The 22715-nt window shown below is 44.1% G+C and overlaps 1 protein-coding gene and 1 pseudogene across 1 annotated transcript; one reads left to right on the top strand and one right to left on the bottom strand.

The window, feature by feature from the left end:
• Nucleotides 1-14707: 14707 nt before the first annotated feature.
• LOC132242849 (anionic trypsin-like) lies at nucleotides 14708-18594 on the bottom strand. The gene is made up of 5 exons (XM_059712024.1): nucleotides 18468-18594; nucleotides 17227-17386; nucleotides 15556-15809; nucleotides 15060-15196; nucleotides 14708-14919 (listed from the first exon to the last, which is right to left on the bottom strand). The coding sequence occupies exons 1-5, from the start codon at nucleotides 18505-18507 to the stop codon at nucleotides 14767-14769; spliced, it is 744 nt and encodes a 247-aa protein (XP_059568007.1). The 5' UTR covers nucleotides 18508-18594; the 3' UTR covers nucleotides 14708-14766.
• A 2103-nt stretch (nucleotides 18595-20697) lies between these two features.
• On the top strand, nucleotides 20698-21506 carry LOC132211365 (acidic leucine-rich nuclear phosphoprotein 32 family member B-like; annotated as a pseudogene).
• The last annotated feature ends 1209 nt before the right edge of the window (nucleotides 21507-22715 follow it).

Below are 22715 nucleotides of genomic sequence, written 5' to 3'. Positions count from 1 at the left end.
ATATTTTAAAAATGCAGAATACTTATTTCTGGGGACTCACCTACTCCCAGGAGACAAAGGGTGATACAGCTGAGGAGCCTGTCGGCCATGGCTGGGTGGGGCAGGCGGAGGCTTCCCCAGAGAGGGCCCTTGTGGGCATGAACAGAGGGGAGAGTGGCTTGGCAGTGACATTGTGCTCTGTCACTACTCACAGGCCCTCCTCTTAAAGGTGAACATGAATTCTCTACAGAAGATCCACTGAAGAACTGTCCTGGATGTGGCCCCAGCACATGGGCCTTTTCTGGTGAGAAATGCCAGTTGTTTCTCTGGCCTTTATCACCCTATACTGTTCCTCTTTTGCACATTTCTTTTCATTATATCTGAGAATTTTCCTTTAAAAGAGAATTCCTATGCCCTGAAAGAATTTTGGGAAGTAATAGTTTACAAGTTACCTTGGTAATAAATGAGACAAATTTATATATAACACAAAGGTACGCATCACACCCTGTCCTCCTTCCAATGCCACTTTGTTGAATTACCAGTAGAAGAACTTGATCTGTAAATATTCATAGATTTGTCCTGGCTCATATGAATTTATAATAAAAAATGGCATATGTGTAAGACATATGTTTTGTTTTTATAAAAGAAGAAACATCCTCTATGCATTATCTTGTAATTTCTAAAATTTGACAAAATATATGAAAAGTCCTACATACCAGTAGAGATGAATTCATCTCTGTTTGCCTTCTTTCTTTATTCATATTAGTGTTTTTGCATAAGTGGGATCATATCATATTTTTTGAGCTTCATTATTTAATAATTGTTTGGTTACAAAGGTTCTGATATTGAATAAAAAGACACCACCAGGCCACCAGGTTAGAGGAAATCAATTCTTTAAATGTAAGCAGAGTATCCTTTTGACCTATACACTTCCCTGTGCACACCTGGTGGCCCAATAGAATACCTGTCAATGAGTATCAGATCAGAGAATTCTCTCAGTGATATGGCTGTGTTGTGATCATTACAAAAATGCCGTTGGCTGTTTCAGGAACTGCCCTTTTGCCATCCATAGTGCCTTGAAGGAACGGGATTTAACCAGGGTTGGCATTATGGTCTTAAAACCTTGTACCTCGTTTAGACAATGTGAGAATAAAGAACGTAGGAGTTTAGTCTGGCTGGTGTGGCTCAGTCATTGAGCATAAACCTATGAACCAGGAGGTCACTGTTTGATTCCAGATCAGGGCACATGCCCAAATTGCGGGCTCGATCCCTAGTAGGGGGCATGCAGGAGGTAGCTGATTGATGGTTCTCTCCCATCATTGATGTTCCTCTCCCTTCCTCTCTGAAATTTAAAAAAAGAACATAAAAGCTTATAAGCTGTTGGGTAAGTGCCCTGAAGGTCAGTGACTAAAAGAATCACAAGAGGAATGGTGCTGAGCTAGTGAGGTGGGAAAAAAAAAAGAAAAATAGAGTAGGATAATGGAGTGTTTGAAATATAAAATTTGAAAAATTTTATTTTATTTTTAAATATTTTTTATTGACTTCAGAGAGGAAGGGAGAGAGAGAGAAAGATAGAAATGTCAATGATGAGAGAGAATCATTGATTGGTTGCCTCCTGCATGTCCCCTACTGGGGATAGGGCCTGCAACCTGAGCATGTGCCCTTGACCAAAATCATACCCAGGACTCTTCAGTCCACACGCCAATGCTCTATCCACTGAGCTAAACCAACTAGGGCTGGAAAGTTTTATTTGTTATTTATTCTGTGGCCTGGAATCATCAAAGTGCATCTGAAAAGGATTGGAGACATCAAAAGATCATCAAAATTGAGGAGGTCAAGAAACTGAGAAGCCAAACTCATGTATAAATTGTCTATGTCATGATGATGTCACCTATGATGGCAGGGTTAGTAGTGAGGAGAGGAAGTGATTGAGGAGACATCTGATGGTAAGGAAGTCAGTGCAGCAACAAATGGTAATGTTCTCATGCCATGTGTGTGAGGAGCTGAGTATTAAAGCAGGGGAGAGGAGAATGGTCGACACAGCAGGGAGGAGCCAGGGGGACAAAGAATGCACTAAAATCAGATGTATTATGTTCAATATAACTCATGGCATAAACACAGAGGACATGTTACTGTTTCCACCTTAAAGGTCAGGGCCCCTGAATGGCAAAAGGTGGAAGAATGACAAGTGGTATTGTCTATATGACAGAATTCTAGAAAACTTGTGGGAAATTCTATTAACAGGGAGAAAAGAATGGAGGGCTGAGGGGCCATTATCGGGTGCTCCTAACATTCAGATGGGGAGACCAAGGCAGGAACACAGGAAAATCCACAGTGTGGGTAATAAAGATTTATCTTATAGGTGTGGTGAGTTTTGAGCCTCCTTATAGTACATTTCCTACGTTATTTCCTATGTAGTGATTTTTAAAATATATATTGATACCTTGTTATTTCCTTTATTGCCATGCCCCACAACCATACATTTCTCTTGGTGAGAGAGTTGCAGGGAAGACTTTTACACTCAGAACGACTGAAGGCTGTGGTGAGAAAGGGAACCAGATGGGTTTCTGCACAGGAAGGGCATGACTTTGCAGTGCTGTGGCTAAGCTGCTGGCACAGAGGTACATGGCTGAGTCCCCGGGTTCTGTGGGCTGGATCTTCAGAGTGGAGAATGATCCATTAGGCATCTTAGCTGAGAATCGATCATTGGGCATCCCTGTCTTGTCAAGAGGAGCTTGATTACGGAAAGAAATTAGAAACTTCAGTCCCTCTAATGAAGTCTGTCTGTACCAGTAAAGGTCATTGTGGCCTGAAATTGGCTCACAGTTCAGTGTTACTTCTTGTCCAATCTTTGTCACCTTGTGTCTGGGTGTCTGGGCAACTCCAGCATCTGCATGCTCTGTGGAAGTGGTGGACAGAGTTTGGGAACAGGATAAGAAACATAAATGGAATAAAAACTGGAAATATCCAAAAAGGCAGATGCTTTATTTCTAGGGACTTACCTACTAACATGAGGCCAAGGGTCACACAGCACAGGAGCCAGGTGGCCATGGCAGGGGGGGATAGCAGGAGGCTTCACCCAGATGATTACTTATGGACACCAACAGAGGGGCAGGGGTTCTAGTTCCTCTGGTCTCCACCAGGTGGAGAGTGGCTAGTCAGTGACAATACTCTCTGTCACTGCTCATAGGACCTCCTCCAGAAGTGAACATTAGTCTTCTTAAGAAGAGTGACTGGAATAGGGCATATCTATTCTGGGATGTGATTGGCTCATTCAAACTCTCCAAAACATTCATCAATTGTCACCTCTCACACCCTGTGCTTCTACCATTCTTTCTTCTCTGCTATATCACATGCCTACTGTCTGCTAGATATTTCATTGGATGTGGGCCATCAACACTGCAAATTCTGGACACAAATAAAGTACTTTCTAAATCTCAAGTCCTTCATACTCCTCTGAAGGCAATCCCTATCTTCCAGACACACAAGTCTAAATAATTTTTTATTGAATTGGGGCTTTTATCCAGATTCATCCTGGGAGGATTTTGATTGGCCACCATGTTCATTATGAAGGGACACAAACAGATGCCCTGGGCAGAGGGAATTGGATTTAACCAGGGTTGACATTAAGGTCTTAAACCCTGAAACTGGTTTAGACAATGCGAGAAAGAAGAACACAGGAGTTTAAAAGCAGTTGGGTATGTGGACTAAGGATCAGTGGCTAGAATAATCAGAGGAGGAAGGGTGCTGCTTTCCTCAGATAAAATGAAAGGAAGAATAAGTAGGAGCATGAGATGATTGAAATAGAAATTTTGGAGGGAGCTTATTTGTTATTTATTTCATGGTCTGGAATCATGGAAATGCATCAGGAAAACTCTGGATGTAGAAAATTACTGAAAGTGAGGAGGTCAAGAAGCTGAGGAACCCAACATGTATAAATTGCCCATGTGACGAAGAAGTCACCGATAATGGCAGGATTGGTAGTGAGGAGAAGTGAATGAGGAGAGACCTGATGGTAAAGAAGTAAGTGTAAGAACAAAGGGTAATATTCTAATGCTGTGTGTGTGTGTGTGTGTGTGTGTGTGTGTGTGTGTGTGTGTGTGTGTGTGTGTGAAGAGCTGGGTATTAAGGCAGGAGGAAGATAATGGTCTGTAAACTATAGGGAGGACCCTGGAGGGTAAAAAGTGCACTGATATCAGACATCAAAGAAGATTATCTCTTGGTGTAAACACAGTACAATTTTATTCTTTACTATTTCCACCTTTAAGATCAGGGCCCCTGAATAGCAAAATATAAGTCAATGACTGCGTCTGTTGACTATATGACAGATCTTAGAATCCTTTTGGAGGAAAGTCTGTTAATAGCTGAGAGTGAGAAGACAATGGAGTGCTGAGGAGCCATTACACAGAACTTCTACCATTCAGATGGATGAATGCAGGAAATGCAGGAAAATCCACAATGTGGATAATTAAGGTATATCTTACCTGTGTGATGAGTTGTGAGCCCACAGACAATTTGTGAGCAAAGTTGAAGCCTATTTCCTACATTACTTCCTATGTAGGGTTTTCTAGGTGGATACGTTATTACTTCTGTTCTTGACATCCACAAACACATGCATTCTCTTGATCAGGGAGGAGCACAGAAGATTTTTACTCTGAACATCTGGAGGCTATAGTGAGACGGGGAAACAGGAAGGTTTCTGCATAGGGAGGGCATGACTCTGAAGCATTGTGGCCAAGCTGCTGTTATAGAGGTACATGCCGGAGTCCCCGGGTTCTGTGAACAGGATTTTTAGAGTGAAGAATAATTGGTTGGGCATCTGAGCTGAGAATCGGTCATTGGTCATCCCTTTCTTGTCAAGAGAAGGTTGATTGCCAAAGTAAATCAGCATCTGAGGTCCCTGCAGCAAGGTCTGTCTGTACCAGTAAAGGTAGGTATCTCCTGAAATTGGCTCACAACTCAGGGTCACTTCTTATCCCTTCTTTGTCACCATGCTCCTGTATGTCTGGGTGACTACAGCATCTGAGAGCCCTGTGGAAGTGGACAGAGTTTGTGAACAGGATAAGGAACATAAATGGAATCAGAACTGGGAATATCCAAAACTGCAAATTCTTTATTTCTGAGAACCCTCCTACTTTCATGAGACAAAGGGCCATACAATAGAGGTGCCAGGAGGTCATGGCAGGGAGTTGCACTAGGAGGCTTCACCCAGATGATGCCTTAGGAACATGAACAGAGGGGCAGGGGTGCTGGTTCCTTTGGTCTCCACAAGAGGAGAGTGGCTTGTCAGTGACAATTCTCTTTGTCACTGCTCATAGGACCTCCTCCAGAAGTGAACATTAATTCTCTTCAGAAGACTGACTGGAATAGGGCATATCTGTTCTTGGATGTGATTGGCTCATTCAAACTCTCCAAAACATTCATCAATTGTCACCTCTCACACCCTGTGCTTCTACCATTCTTTCTTCTCTGCTATATCACATGCCTACTGCCTGCTAGACATTTCCCTGTGTGTGGGCCATCAACACTGCAAATTCTGGACACAAATAAAGTACTTTCTAAATCTCAAGATCTTTATACTACTCTGAAGGCAATCCCTAGCTCACAGACATACAAAGTCTAAGTAATTTCTCACTGATTTGGGGCTCTTAACCAGAACCCTCTGAGAAGCATTTTGATTGACTGCCACACTCATTTTGAAGGGACATAAACCGATGGCCTTGGAAGAGGGAGCTGGGTTTAACCAGGGTTGACATTGTAGTATTAAACCTTGAACCTGGTTTTGACATTGTGAAAATTAAGACATGAGAGTTTAAAAGCATTTGGGTGTGTGGATATAAGCATCCTAGGAGGAGGAGGTTGTAGTGAGATAGAAAGAAAGGGTAGGATTATGGAATTATAGAAATGGAAATTTTGTAAGGAGCTTATTTGTTGTTCACACCATGGTCTAGAAACTTGGAAGTGCACTTGGAGAAGGTTGGAGGTAAAAAATTATCAAAAGTGAGGAGATCAAGAAACTGAGAAGCCAATCCATGAATAAATTGTCTACATAATGATGACATCACCAATGATGACAGTGTCAGTAGTGGGAAGAAAAAGTAAATGAGAGACCTGAGAGTAAAGAACTAAATGCAAGAACAAAGGGTACTATGCAAATACCATGTGTGTGAAGAGCTGGGTATTGAAGCAGGAAAATGGGGTGTAATCAGGAAGCAGCAGGGAGGATCCAGGAGAACAAAAAATGCACTAATACCAGACATAATACATCTAATTATATCTTGTGGTATAAACACAGTAAAATTTTACTCTGTTTTCATCTTTAAGGACAGGGCCCATGAATGGCTAAGAATAAGACAATCGCAAGTGGAAGTTGGCTATATGAAAGAACCCAGGAACACTTGTGTTAGGGGTGAGGGGGAATGGATTCTGTTACAGCCTGGAGGGAGAAGAGAATGGAGGGCTGTGAAGCCATTACCAGGAGCTCCTGCCATTCTGATGGAGGCCAGTGCAGGAATGCGGGAAAATCCACAGTGTGGCTAATTAAGGTTTATCTTACCTGGTCAGTTTTGAGCCCACAGAGTATTTTTGAGGAATTTCTGAAGCCCATTTCCTATGTTGTTTTCTATACAGGGTTTTCTAGGTTGATACCTTATCACTTCTTTTCTTGTTAAGCCCCAAACCCACACATTTCTCTTGGTGAGAGAGACACAAGGAAGACTTTTACTCAGGACCCCTTGGGGCTAGAATGAGAAGGGAAAGCAGGAGGATTTCTGCACAGGGAGGGGTGACTCTGCTGCTCTGTGGCTAAGCTGCTGGCAGAGGTAAACGGCTGAGTTCCAGGTTTTGTGGGCTGGACCTTTAGAGGGAAGAATGACTTATTAGGCCTCTGAGCTAAGAATCGGTCCTTGGACATCCTTGTGTCCTGTATAGAAGCTTGATTGCTGAAGCAAATCAGGAACTCCAGGCCCTGCACCAAGGTCTGTCTGGACCAGCAAAGGTCGGCATGGCCTGAAATTGGCTCACGACTCAGAGTTATTTCTTGTCTCATCTTTGTCACCTTGTTCCTGGGTGTCTGGGAGACTCCAGCCTCTGTGAGCTCTGTGAAAGAGGACAGAATTTGAGGACAAAATGAAAATATTGGAGTAGGGAAGTGTAGCATGAGGATGCTAAATATTTTGCAGACTCATCTACTCCCAGGAGCCAAAGGTCCACCCGGCAGAGGGTCCATGTTCCCATGCCGAAGTGTAGCAGATGTGGAATAGCCCAGCCCAGGCCCCTTGTGAGCATGAGCAGAGAAGCGCATTTTGGCACATTTTATCTCTACAAGATGCTCTATCAATAACATCACTGAGTGATCCACCCCTCCCCCACCTCCAAGTCGGGAACTCCCTTCAGAGAAAAAAGCTGCATCTCTGGGAAATGAATCTGACAGGCCTTAATTATAATTAACCTGGAGTACAGAGTTATGCATTTAGAGGTTCCCTGAAGATATTATCAACTGATAATACCTTTTCTATAATACATTTTATATAAAGCCTGCCAACTATTTCCATTTGAACCTCCAACTCCAAGTATTTAAAGAGGAATTCATTGTCTCATTGCAAGCCAGCTGCTCTCAAACTCACATCCCTCTCACTGGTCACAGACACACACTCAGAATCATCCATCAGTTGGTTAGGAGGTGGACTGTAAGTCCTCCATGAAAAACAGGATTGTCACCTGCATTGTTAGGGCTTCAGGGGCTGAACTGATGCCCTGAGAACTGAATTTGAGCCCTCTTATTTGCAGTGAAAGAACTCTCTGAATTTATTTGTCTTTGAGTTCTATTAAATTCTCAAAGCCCATAGCATATAATCTACATTTCTCAAGCCCCTCCCCTTCAGAAAATAAGCAGAGGGTTTTCTTGTTCTTGAAGATTTGCAAATAAAGTGCTCTACAGTTGATTCAAATCTCATTCTTATTCCTAGAAGAGTTCAAAGTTTTCCATCATTAACATTCGGCCTTTTCCCTGTAAAAGGGGAGGATGCCATAAACCCACTTCCTCTCATGGTGGGAGTTATGGAGAGCTGAAAGAAAGCTGTTTTTTGAGTTTGTCTAAAATTATGTCAATTAACTTGCATGTTAACCAAGAAGAAGGACCAGTTTAAGTCCCTATTTTGTGGTTAGCACAGAGACATACTGCTGAGGCTCCTGAACTGAGGAGCACAGGCCAATTAAAAAAAAAAGCAGATAGTTTGCAGGCTAGATAGTATGACCTGAGAGACCTGTTTCCCTTGTTGGGTCTATCTCCTTGATTTCTGTTGGACCCAAAACATAAAACTGTGGTCATTATTCTGTTTTCAAAAACGATCATTATTCCTTTCCTGTACTAGGTACCTAGGTGGGGGAGGCAGAATGATGGCTCCCCATGGATGTCCATGTCTAATCCCAGGCATTGTGGATATGTTATGTTAACAAGTGGGAATTTAGGTTCCGAATGGAACGAAGGTGGCAAATCAGCTCACTTTAGTATAGAAAGGTTATTCTGTATTTCCCAGGTTGTCCCCATGTAATCACAAGGGTCTTAAAATATGGAAGAAGGAGGAAAAAGAGTTGGAGTAGCATGAGAAAAGACTCAACTGGTCATTGTAGGCTTTGAAGATGGAAGGTGCTATGAGCCAAGGACTGTGGTTGACCTCCAGAAGCTAAAAAGGGCAAGGAAACAGATTGTCCAGAAGGAATGCAGCACTGCCAATACCTTTATGTTAATCCAGTTAGATCCAGGTTGGACTTCTGATCTTTGGAATTGTAAGATAATGCATTTGTGTTGTTTTAAGCCAAAAATTTTTTGGTGATTTGTTAGAGCAGCAATAGGAATCGAATACATTACAGTATCCATAGGACTCAGTCCCCATGGTGAAAGAAGCAGAAATTAGATATAATACATGATACAGAGTGAAAACAGGTGTATAATCATACAGAAAGAACTTGGAATCTGGCCAAAGGAAGCCCAAGAAAAAACTATGTCTACCTCATAAGCTTCCAAGAAACATATGGCAGCATAGGGTGACTGTTAAATTCAGAAGTACACAGTGCCATCTTCATGCTAACAGCAACAGGAGAAATTCTGTTATTCTAGTGCATCCCAGTCCTTGTGTGATAAGTGCTTTTGCTGGTGGTATCACTTTTATGGTCAGCTCCCTGGGGCCAGGGTCCCTCTGATGTGGTCAAGGTTAACACCATCATTTCTCCCTACTTACCCTCTGCGGAACAACAGGTGGACTATCCTGGACTGGTTGGGGCCAGACTCACTACGGCTTCTCTGACACTCAAACTGCATGTCTGCTTTTCCCAGAACATGCAAGCTTCACCAACCAGCTCCCTGTGCTGCACAAATTAAGCAAACTTGGAGGAATGCCCAATGAAAGCACACCTGCCATGCAGAGCTCAATTCAGAGCAAAACTCATCTCCACAACCATAAAGCTAGAAGGGCTGGTCTCTGATGTCTTCATTCTCATCACCATTCAAGACATCTGCAACTCCCTAAGTCTAAGGCGCACCCCAGGGTTTCCCTCAATCCTCTTCCTCCAGAGAACCTCCCTAGACTCTAGATGACAACAAAGCCACAGTGCCTCCTAGTGGCCAGTGGGCAGAAACAGCACAAACATGCTCTCTTGACAGGACCTGAGGGGGAGGGGTGCTTTGTTTCATGGAGTAAAGGGAATATAAGGTATTATGATATGTTGGTGTTAGAGGATTAATAAATAAAATTGTATGACTATGGTCTAACATGGAAACACGTGAAATTTGCACATTGGAGTCAGACATGTGTGGATAATAATGTCAGTTTTAATATTGGTAAGTAACAGGGCTCTGCTGTGAATCTGAGTGGACTGGCTAGCACTGTACTGAATCTGAATTTAACTCATTTTTCTCCCCTCCAAACTACAGGTGAACCCTATAAGAAAAGAAAGTTGCCCAATAATCTTAGCACAGGTTGAGAAAACACCAAAGAATAGGTGTCTTCACTGGGTAGCCAGAGAGAAAACAAGAAGATAGAGACTAAAGTAAGATGAAGAGATTAAATAAAGGAATGTCTTTGCCTTTCCATAGAAAAGATTCAACAAGAAATAAGAAAATTGGAACAGGACGATTACTTTAGAGAAGTCCCCCAAAATGGGAAATGTGGAATAAAGTGTTTCCCACAAGACTGAGTTTTAGAGGGAAATACAATTAGCTATATATCAATTACTTTTCCCAATTGCAACCACTTATCTTTGGACATACTTATTTAAAAAGCACAAATGTGTTGCAACAGCATTAAATGAATTCCAAGTCTGATCTTTATTTTCTGACCAAGTCTAAATATTCAATCCCTATTTTATTTTTCATCTAGTCATATGGTCCAATGGAATGTCAGAGGTTATGAGTAAAAGTAAAACAAGTCATAAAAAAATCTAATAATAAAATGACAAAAACAAATAACTCCCTCAATTTGCTTATGAACACATATCCTTTACGTTTTTTTCTTTTATTTTGGTTGAAATTAAATTTGAAATATAAATCTCTATGTCATTTAAGTTATATATAAAAGAAATGACAGACTAAGAATCTGACATTATTTTTTTTAATTCCAAACAAAATTCTTTTGACCTTAATCCTGGTAATTACAGTTGAGAACATTCAAACTACCCTTTTTTATTATCTAAATAGTTGTATAAAATAACATCAAAACCTTTAATTCATTAATGTCCTAAAAATATATTGAGGGCTGGTATCTTGGAGAAGGTGTATAGGGAAAGGGCACAGCCATCCCTTTGCCCTTAGAGGCATTGGCCTACCTCAACTCGGTGCTCCTGGAGCTGACTCACAGGACAGTCAAAGGTCAAAGACCAGAATGTACCAAAAAAGGAACACTGACAAACTCAATGTACACGTGATCTAGAGGTAAATGTGTGCTCTGGCTGACCCAGGACACCTCAGGCTTCAAGGACTAATCGAGGCAGCCCCCGCTTACTTATACTCCCTGAAATGGGCAAAAGCAAGATAAAATTCTCTTTGGAGAAAGATCCATTTATCGTAGACAAAAACATTACATATAAAAATCCAGTGTCTGGCACAAAGTCAATGATAATCAGATTAATAAGAAAAAATACAAACACCATGAAAGCACAAACATCATGACCCAGAAGCAGCAGAAAAAGAATATCAATGAAAATAATTCCACAGAGATCTCCAATGTGAAAATTATCAGACTCTAAAACAACTGTTTCCTGTGTTTAAAGAGATCAAAGGTAATCTAGGAAGACGTTATTAGGGGATTAATAATTATGCCCCGGGACATACTGGATTGGAAAAGCAACCACATACAACTTCTGGCAAGGAGACAGTGGATAGTTGTGCTCCACAATGACAGAAGTTTGTCAGACAAGTAAATTGGATGGAGACATGGGCAGAGGAGATGAGTAGATATGAAATGAGTAAATGGACATATTTCATGACTTGCAGTCTTAGTTGGATAGGGAGGAAGTGAAGCCAGCAGGGGCTGACTAGCAGTGATAATACCTTCAGGAAAATCTCAGTATGCTGCTTTCCAAATAGTTCCAACCAGATTTGCAGGATGAATTCTAGTCTTAGAGAATCCAGGCAGAAGAGAGAGTACAGGGCATGGACCTCAACACAATGAATGTACTGTCAGATGCGATAATGGGATCAAGACCAACTGATCACTTCAGAAGTTTTTACTAAGAAATATTTTAATGCATTAAGGAACTGTTTAGATATACTAAGGCGGACAGCTGGAAATCTCCTCAACAACCCTGAACTGCTTGGCTCTGGTCTGGATATAATGTTGAGCTGGGCTGGTTCCATTGAAGAGTTACACTTCTCTGGAGAATTAGTTTTAAGCTAAGATTTGGGACTGGTTGCCAGGATATCCACTTGTGTGTATTCCTTTGAAGTAGGAAAAGGACCGAATAAAATAATTGAAACCATCAGCACCGTCAACATCATTATTATCAACAATTCCCACAAAACAGGAAAAAAAAATGTTTTCCATACACATTACTATGCATTGAGACCTTGACGCAGAACACTTGCTAAGAAAGGCAGAAAGGAGGCTAGAGAGTGAAGGGTATCAATTAAAATCATTCAGATGGTAAAGACAACCACAGAGCGAGAGCCTGTTACTCTCCTAGAATCACCACCTGGGTTATTATTAAAGTTTATTGTACATTGTCGGTGATTGCCTATTTTTATAAGACAACAACCCATCCCTAGCCCTGTGGGCTGAGTCCATGATCCATGTCACTTTCAGTTTTGCAGCCTTAAATCATCACCAAAAAGTGCTTCAAATTCCCAAGTCATCATTATTTTCAAAGCTTTTGAGCTCTGATGTTTCAGGAAATAATTCATGGCCTCCTTTCATATAAATCATAGCTTGTCTCTGCAGACCCACTTCTTCCCCATGTGTGATGAACATGGTAAAGCCTCTGTTCAGAGCTTCTGTGAGTGGGACTGAGAGAGGAGAATCCTGATGCTTTGTGCACATAAAGGAAGTTTCTCTGTGATGCTTTGGCTAAGCTGCTGGCACAGAAATACACAGCCGAGTTGCCCAGCTCTGCACGCTGCATCTTGAGAGTGGAGTCTGCTCTTTTGGGCCTCTCTGCAGAAAATCGATTCTTAGGCAGCTGTGAATCATCCATTACATCTTCATTCTCAAAGCGAACCTGCAGCTCCAGGCCCTGTCCTGGGGTCTGCTGGTACCAGCAAAGGGTTTGGTAGCCAGAAATGGGATTGCAACACAAAGCCATGGCCTGATTCTTTTCTATGACCTTATGTCTGGGAGCTGGGTAACTCCACCTGCTGTGAGTTCTGTGGGGGGGTGAGGGGGGGGGGAGACAAAGGAAATATAAATGATTGGCATAACCACTGGAAAGATAAAATGCAGAGTTCTTAGTGTTCTTAGACTCATCTGCCCCCAGGAGACAGATGGTCACCCAGCAAAGGAGCCTGGTGCCCATGGCAGAGTCAGGACAGGAATGAGAGGTTCACCAGGTCAGGGTCCTTGTGAGCATGAGCAGAGGAGAAGGGGTGTCCTTACAAGGCAGTCCCCACAGTGACATCACTGTCTCTGCAAATGCACAGTCTTAAAAACCAATTGTTGTGAACTAACACATGCCTACATGTTTGTTCAACACATTCATAGACTGTGTGTAAGTTCATCCAAGTGTCCTTCACTCATTGCCCCAGTGCTCGAGTGATTCATTGGATTTTCCACTTCATCTCTACATCTCCCATCACCGTCCTCTAACCCTCTGCTGGGTGTTTCATTGTGTGAGCAGTGAGGTGGAAAGGATTAGAGGATGGAGAAGGCCCTGGAAGTTGGCATGGAAGAAGAAAACAAGGAAATGTGTGTTTCAAGAGGTGGAAATAGTACAGCTGTGTGCTCAGAGGTATTATGCTGAATCTCAGAAATCTAGGGCTTACAAGCCAAGGTTACCAAGTAAAGACCTGTAGGTGCAGAATTATCAAAACCATCTGTCTTCCTCAGAACTGCTCTGTCATTGAGACAGAAAGGCTGCTCGTCTGAGTCCAGCTTATGTTAGCACCAGATAATAATTCCATGTTGGAAACATTCTTCACATGGAGGTGTCACTACTTGTTCCACCTTTGTGGCCAGAAGTTAAAGGTTCTAAGTGACCATGGCATTAGGGTGAGTAAAGAGTGAGTAGCTGGAGGTGTGTCCTATCGAGATACACACAAAATGCTTGAAATCAAGGCATGCCATTTCCAGAGAAGAAATCCTCCACGTGTTCCCAGCCCCCACCCTCCAACCTGTTTCCTGGGCAGCACATGTGAAGAAATCCATGAACGGATCTGTGTCAGGGCAGGGGTGGGGCAACTTGCTGCTCATTGTGGGAAAGGCTAGAGATTGGGGAAATCTGACTCTTGTTAAGGATAGTTGTAGTGTTACCATAGCAACTGAGACAAAACCCAGAAGAGGTCTAAAATGATGAACCACAGTAGCATGGGAGAGACAGTGAGGCTGGGTAGCGAGAGCATGGCTTTGGGGCCAGGCAAATAAGAAGTTGAACCCCTGATCTACCATTGAGGGATGTGGGTGAACTAACTTCTGCTTTCTTGTCTGTACCACAGAAATGACATCCACTGCAGAGGGGAGGGTGAAACAACCATGAAATGTCTATAAGAGCTCCGTACAGTATATGTATATTGGTATCATCAGGTGAGGTGCACAAAAGGCCAATTTCTCTGGAGCTTGAAGGATGGAGACCCAGGGAAGCTTCTTTTCCCCCCAGACACATGGGCAGATTGTCAGGAAGTAGGGCCCATCGGGGAGCACACGCTGGCTAAGTGCACGTGACAGAGGGATTCAGAAGAGGCCAAGGTGGATGCACAGGTGCTTCCCCAGGTGTGTTCAGTCTGGGTACAGGTAGAGGGAGGAAAGGGCCCGGCACATTGTGCCCACGGGCACACTCCAGCTCTGCATCCCAGTGCCAAGGTCAAGGAGCCTCTGACAGCCTTTTGGAAATGTATTTCCTTCTAGAAAACAGCCTCCCCTCGCTCCTGCTTATGATTTTGGATTCCATCTTTTTATTTGCTGCTAAACTAGTATGCCAGGGAGCATCTTTGATAAGTGGGGCACTTGGTATAAGGGCCAGCCAGACCCGGCTGGCCTCGGTTGGAGGGTGTTGCCCAGAGCCAGGCAGGGAAGCAGATACAGACATAGGCTTTCAGATCAGTGTCACTTTATTAGCATAGTGATGGCAGGGGAACAGGTGGGATCTTCAGTTGTTGGCAGCCATGGTCTCCTGAATCCAGTCCACGAAATTGCAGACCCTGGTGTAGACACCAGGCTTGTTCTTCTGGGCACAGCCATAGCCCCAGGAGACAACTCCCTGAAGCTCTCCGTTGCAGACCAGGGGGCCACCAGAATCATTCTGGGGAGGAGGAAGGCACAACACAGTTTATAAGGAGGGAGAAAGAGAGGAGCACAGCTTATGGCCTTGGGGATTCAAATCCAGCCTCTAGGAAGGCCATGTGGATGAGCAGGGGTCTTAGCATGGGAAAGGACAATCACCTGGCAGGAATCCTTGCCACCCTCAAGGAAGCCGGCGCACACCATGTTGTCGGTGATCTGTCCAGGGTACGCGGCTTCACACTGCTCCTGGGCCAGCAATGGGGCATCCAGGCACTGCAGCAGCTCAGGGTAGTTGTCTTTGAGGAAGAGGAAGAGATAAAGGAAAGGAGAAATGAGAGTCAGGCCAGGATGGAGGATGGTAATCTGGGGCTGTCCCCAAGAACCTAAGCCCCAGCAAGAATCAAGGCGATTCAGTTCCCAGAATGGCCGCTGCTGAACCCCTCCCTGGAGGTAAGAAAGGCAAGTGCTATGCTTGTCCTATTCTGGGTCAACTCCTCGAGACTCTGCATCTCTCTGGCCTCCAGGACGGAGCCTGAGGGTGGTGGACACTTGGCATTATTTGCAGACTGGATGCCGAGGGGGCTGAGTTCAGGCAGTGCTCCATTGTGGGAAACATTTGGAAGTCAGAGAGTGAAGAAGTGAGAACCCCACTCACTGCCAGAGCTCAGGGTGTTGCCCCAGCCGGAGATGAGACACTGGGTGCCAGCAGGCGCACAGGAGGTGGGCAGGGAGACGGTGGACACGCGGGAACTGATGACCACAGGCGAGGAGAGCTTGATCAGCATGATGTCATTGTCCGCAGTCCTGCTGTCGAAGTGGGGGTGGGAAATGACCTTGGCGGAGTTGATGAACTGCTCATTCCCCTCCTCGACCTTGATGTTGTGCTCTCCCAGCCTCACCTGGATGCGACTGTTGGGAGAGGAGAACTGAGGACCTTTTCGCACATCCCCACTCTTTCCTGGGATACCCAGCTCCCTGCTCATGGTGTGTTGGAGGTTAAAGCAAACAGCAGTTAACATAGAAAAGGGACATGGGAAGGCCAATGGACTTTGATAGTCGGCAGAGCTGAATATCAGCACAAGTTTTGCTCCTGCTGTGATTGCAATGGCTCCAGGTGATTTCCTGACCCGATCATCTTTACTTCATTAACCAAACTTTACCTTTGATCTGCCTGTATTCATTATTAAAGAGCAAATGTGTATTCTAAGTGAATAAAAAGCTGACTAGGCCAAAACTCAGTGTGCCTCTTCATGAAAGAGGTTTCCACCTTCCCCGCCCCCCATGCCTTCTTATTTCATATTTTTTGTATAGTGTATCTGTTGTGTCGTCGGTCCTCCTTCAAGTTATTCTGAACCCACTGCGAAGGTCATGGCAATGGTGGGGCTGTGCCCATGCACAGGGCAGCAGAGGGGTGGGGGAAAGTATAGTTGAGACACCAAGGGCCTTTCTGCTTCAGATGTAGGTGTTAGTGGAGCTGGGATGGGGTGAAGGGGTCCAGTTGCAGTGGCTCCTCAATCTGCTTTTCCAGCTGTGCCCCCCCCCCCGCCCCATGCCTCCAATTTCATGGTCACAGATGAGCTTCTTGAATCCCCAGGCATTGCTCACACTCTGTGACTTTGCTATGTACAGCAGTGACTTTTGCTCCCTTCCTGGTCTGGTAAGCACTATCGTTCTGGATGATATAATCCAGTGGGTCTCAAAGTGTGGCCCCAGGACCTTGTTAGACATGCAAAGCCTCGGTTCCCACCCCAGACCTACTCAACCAGAACCTCTGGGGGTGGGATCCAGCCACCCATGGTCCAGCAGATCCGCCAGGCAATTCTGACCCACACCCAGTTTTGAGAACCCTTGCTCTAGGCAGTGATTCTCAGCTCTGCTATAGAACAGAATCACCAGAGGCAGAGAGCGTTCAAAACACCAACATTTAGACACCTCTTCCTGAACAGTCTGAATTAATTACCTTGGGACAGGGCCCAGGCTTTTTTCTTTTTCTTTCTTTTTTTTTGTTTTTGTTTAACATTTCTTAGGTGTTTTTATGTGCATCCACTGGCAAAGGTTACTTGTATGAAGTCCTTGCCTGTTTCCCAGTTGGGCCTTGTACCCTAAATAGCCTCTTTCTGCTCTCATGACTGTAGCTCTGGCTGTTGTATATTTTTATTTGGGGTGTCAGAGTCTTCTTACATGTGTCTCTCATCACCCCCATGCCTAGGAATCAGCTGTCATTGACAACTTCTCTCTATGGTCCTTCTCCCCACCCTCCCCTGGACTGAACCAAGCTCTCCAAGAGCCCCCTCTGTGGATTTTGCCATCAGGGCCCAGCACTTACGGCCTGTAGCAGTGAGCCGCAGACACCACCCACTGGTCATTGATGAGGGAGCCACCACATTCGTGGAAGCCAGCATTCAGGGACACCTGGTAGGGGACGGAATTCTCCTGGCAAGTGTAGCCCCCGACAATCTTGTCATCGTCATCAGTGGAGAAAGCAACTTGAGTGGAGACAGGAGGGAGAAGCCAATTCAGCAGGATGTTAGAGGTTATAGCCCGAGCACCTAGCTAGCTCATGCTAATTGAGATTCCTTCATAAGCACAGAGATAACGGGCAGCAAGGACGGGCAGTGAGGACACATTGCCATCCCCAGTCAGTGCAATGGATGTGGTTCTCCTGAGTCTCTCCTTGTGTCTGCAGGGCACATAGCTGGGTTCCCTGCAGGGATCCAGTCCAGACCTCTACAGGGGCACCAGGAGAATGAGGACACAATAAACATCCTCATAGTGCCCTCAATGTGATACAGCTCAGAATGTGGTGTTCTCACCCACTGAATGCTTCTCTCTTGCTCAACATCACTCATCTGCTCCCCACGACTATCAGAGCCCTGGAGGATCAGGATGGGCTGGCCCAACAAGGAAAACCTCCTGGCTCAGTCACTCTGACTGCACCAGCTTCTCCCATAGTTCAAATCGGCACAGAGAGGCCAGAGAGAGGAGCCCCCACACCCATTGGATGGGACAAAGTTAAGCACTGTTATTGGCTGATAGAACCGTGTTTCTCAACCTTGGCTCTACACCTGAGACCTTAAAATTACCTGGAAAATTTAAAAATTCAATGCTCAGGCCACACCTTAGGCCAAAGAAGTCAGAATTTCCAGAGCTAGGACTCGGACATGAATGTTCTTTCAGTCTCTGTAGGTGGTGTATCTGGGGTTAAGAATAGGCACAGTGGTAATACCTTAATCAATAATAATAATTAAAAAAATAGCCACAGTGCAACTAGCCCCGAGTTGTCAGACCTAAGCCTCAAGACCAATGGTCAATTTAATCAACCAGTTTCACCTCACCTCCCTTTCCATCCTCTCTTCTAAAAGCCTGAGATGAATGGATGATGGAGCTGAGAGTGGGTCATCCAGAAGGTGAGAGAGGTAAGGCTTAAAGAGAGCCCAGGAATGGGATAGAGGGGTGTTAGACAGGGGAGAGAGAACATCAGAGCACCAGTAAATAGGAGAGGCAGCAAGGTGGTGGAACTTGTATTTCTGCCAGGAGGCAGGGCCTGAAGCAACACATGGAACTCACCAGTGGCTCCCACAAAGGCAAGGATCAGGAGTGGATTCATGGTGGCAGGAGTAGAGCTGGGTTGGTGGTGGAGAGCCTTTATCCCTCCCGAGGTGAGGGTGGGTGACCACTGCTACTCCCTGTACAAACACACCTGCAGCTTTCCCTTTCCCAGGGTCTTGGATCAACTCTGCTATTTTTGGCCACTCTGTGGGTTTGTGACCTACAGGTGATTAGAACCTTTACCTTCTGAGGGCAGAGAGGAAGAAGACATGGTGATTCATAGAGGTATTCCAGGATGAGGAGAACAGGGGAAGCCAAGCCCCACATACAACATCTGGGCCTTCTTAGGCTAAGAGGATGAGGTTTAAGAGGAGAAGAGCAACCTGTGCCCTTAGAAATTCTCTGACCTCACCGAGATTTATTTAACTGACTTTAAGGAAGGGCTGATATTGGTCATAAATGTGGCTGCTCAGTATCCTGGAGTCCCCTGAGAGTAAAGAAGTCTTCTCTAAGTTTCTATATGTGAGCATGAAGACTCTTTCTCAACTCTAAATCAGTGGGCAGGAGGGTCAAATCCAAGGCTTTGAGGAACCAGGTTTGTAATATGAAGCGGTGATGAGAAGGAAGAGGCTGCGTTCCTTGGAATTCTGGGCTTTCAGCTGGCTCTCCTGCCTTTCAAAGCCTATGGAGGAGGGTATTTGGAAGGTGGAAAGGGCAAGGGTTAAATTGGTGTCACCAGGTATATTTGGGGCACAGAAGACCACATTCCTCCTCTTGTTCACCATCAGGACCTTGGCCTTTCTCACCACTAGGTTCTCTTTAAGCAGCCTCCTGGTTGCCATGGGAATCTATACTAACAGTGATGAAAATTGCCTCAATTGCTAAGAGCTGACAGCTTGAGCTAGAATTATGTGCAATCAGATTTTAGAAAGGGTTTGGACAATGATAAAATTGGGTTCTGATCAGAAGATTAGAAGTAGGTAGAAGAATTAGCACATTATAAAGGCGCTAAGTATTGGGTGATCAATAACAAAGATGCAGTGTGTGTGTGGGGGGGAGGAGTGTCTGGAATTTTCTATTTTAGATGCAATGGCACTTCTATGCTGGGATCCATATAGAGTGAATCTTCAAAGAAAATGATTTCAATTTGGAAACTTCCATGGCCACCAAGACACAGTTCTGTAATTTATTGAGGCAAAACCTGGCCAGAGGGGTATAGAGATGCAAGTAGTCTGTGTATGAGTCTATGTGAGCCTGGTTGAGGGGCCCTCTGATGAAGAGACTTCTCAGTTCTTCTGAGCTCAGGGTTAGTGGCAGGGCAGGAGTGGGCAGAGTTCATTGAATTCTATGAAAGGTAGAAATGAGTAAATATTCTGGAGATGAAGAGCCAAATGAGAAAAACTCAGAAGTGGTGAGATAGAAAGTAGGTTAAGGGGGATGGAGGAACTGAAAACTAGATGAATTGGGGGAAATGCCAATGTGAGACCCATGGGGTTGAGAGGGGCCCATGGGGTGTCTTCTGGTCCAGTGTCTGACATGACTGGAAGCCAGCTTCTCCTTACCAGGAGACCCCCTGCTGAGAGCCCTCCCCTCTCCTCACTGCACACCCTCTAACTGCCAATGGGCTTATATCCAGGTAGGAATACTGCTATATTTGTATAGTGCCTGACAGTTTTTAAAGGGCTTTCACACACACCATGCTGATTTTCATTTGTGTTGCGTTTCAAGTTAAACTTTTCACAAATGTTTTAATTGTGAGTTATGCAGAACAAAATTATCTCCATTTATAGATGAGACTGAGAATCAGAAAGGTTCTGTCTTGCCTGATTATACAGATCTGAAAATGGTCTCAGGCCTACAGGAAGACATGGGAAGTGTACAGAAGCAGCATGAGAATCATGGCTGGTGGATCTAAGAGAATGTTTATTTGGGATCAAGTCAGAGGGCAAGCTCCATCCTGATCCCTCCTGATGCTTGTCTTCCTGGCAGAAATAGAAGAGGTAATTAACCTTCCACTCCTGGAGGCTAAAGCAAACAGCAGTTAGCATAAAAATGCAAAAAGAAACATTGGAAAAAACAATGGACTTTGATATTCAGCTGGGTTGAAAATCAGCATAAAACTGCCCTGCAGGGGGCTCAGTGGCTCAAAGCAATTTCCCAACCTGATAATCCTTACAGTGTTCATCAAACTTTACCTTTGATCTGCCTGTATGCATTGCTAAAGGGCAAATGTGTATTCAAGTGAATAAAAATCAGACCAGGCCAGAGGTTAGTGTGTATCCTCAAGCTGGAGCTGAGGAACCGGACCCCGGCAGCTGTTCAAGAACTTGTCCTGGACAATTGCAAATCAGATGATGGGAAAACTGAGGGCTTAACAGCTGAATTTGTGAACTTAGAGTTCCTCAGTTTAATAAATGTAGGCTTGATTTCAGTTTCAAATTTCCCCAAACAACCAAAATTGAAAAAGCTTGAACTCAGTGACAATAGAATCTCTGGGGGTTTGGACATGTTGGCAGGAAAACTTCCAAATCTCACACATCTAAATTTAAGTGGAAATAAACTGAAAGATATCAGTACCTTGGAACATTTGAAAAAGTTGAATGTCTGAAAAGCCTGGATCTGTTTAACTGTGAGGTTACTAACCTGAATGACTACTGAGAGAGTGTCTTCAAGCTCTTGTCCCAGCTGACCTACCTGGATGGCTATGACCAAGAGGATCGAGAAACTCCTGAGTCAGAGGCTGAGGTGGACTGTGTGGATGAAGAAGAGGATGATGAAGAAGGAGAAGATGAGGAAGATGAGGATGGTGAGGAAGAAGAATTTGATGATGAAGAGGATGAAGATAAAGACAAAGTTGTAGAAGGAGAAGAGGATGAAAATGAAGTTAGTGGGGAGGAAGAAGAATTTGGACATGATGGAGAAGTTGATGAAGATGATGAGGATGAGGAGGAAGAAAGCGAGAAAGGTGAAAAGAGGAAGAGAGAAACAGATGATGAAGGAGAAGATGATTAAGAATCCAAATAATCTGCAAAAAAAAATAATAACTGTTCAGTATTGGTTGGACTGCATCATATGGATTTGGTAGCTTTAAAAAAAAAAAAAAGGTAGCTGTGATACAAACCCCAGGACACCCAAAGAATAGTTCCTGTGACATCCCACCTTCCTCCATTTAGTCCCTTTTGGAAATTCACCACCAAGCTTGGGGACTGCACCCCAACAACATTGTAAGCATTGTTAGGTTTTCATGTAAGACTCTTGCTGTAGCATGGATAGCTATGATTGGTGAGTCAACCAGCTGTGGCTACCAGTTACACCAAGACTGTAACATGTTTTTACTTTCTGTAAAACAAAGAAGCTTTGTAAATAAAATCTTAACATTTTTGGAAAAAAAGAAAGAGGCTCCACCTGGCCCCCAATGCCTTCTAAATTAATACTTCTTATATAATATTTTCATTTGTGCATCAGCCCCTCCTTCAGATCCTGAACACTGCCATGAAGGTCGCAGCATTCCACCTGGCACCTGGTCTCAGAGCCTTGCCTTGCCATGACCTGGACCCCTCTAGGACACTTCTAAGGCATGGATGACACACCTCTCTGTGCTCACAGGTAGCTGACCCAGGTTTATCCAGGTTATGGAGCCTCAATAATAGGGGCTTGTCCTGTAACATCACCTAATATGCTATTTATTTGTATCCCTTGTTGTGGGGTCTTCATAGAAAGTCCTGGTTTAGAGAATAAGGAGAAATTCTTGCTGTGGATACCAACATGACCTGGAAAAGTATTGGGGAGGTAATTAATCCTTGGTAGAATATAGGAAATTATTTTTGGGCACGGGGAAACATTTTCGTATTGGTGCTTACAGCTCTGATACTGTCTAAAAGGGAACACCCAAGAGCTTGGGGATTTTCTGTGTCTAAAGCCTTAAAACTAGCCTTCCTTTGATATTTTGTGCTCCTTAGAATAAACCATCACAACCACACAGACTATGAGGTCAGTTTTATTCAAAGTAGCAGGAACCACCCTATAGACAGAGAAGATACCTATAGGTGGAGAGTTGCATCATACTCTAGGCTCAGATGTGTAGCAAAGATTCAGGTCTGTGGGATGGATTCAAGTCCTCCTTTGCTTCAATTCAATTTGGATAAGTCTATACAGCTCTTGGTACTCTTCAATCTGAACCTTGGATTCCTTTGTCTATTTCTTTAAGACATTCTCTTAGTTCATATTTAGTGCTTAGCATATCAAACCGTTGTCTTTTTATTATGG

The sequence above is a fragment of the Myotis daubentonii genome, chromosome 10, assembly GCF_963259705.1.
Source record: "Myotis daubentonii chromosome 10, mMyoDau2.1, whole genome shotgun sequence".
Classification (NCBI taxonomy): Eukaryota; Metazoa; Chordata; class Mammalia; order Chiroptera; family Vespertilionidae; genus Myotis; species Myotis daubentonii.
Note: the sequence above shows the minus strand (reverse complement) of the source record. Positions and strands in the feature narration are given on the sequence as shown.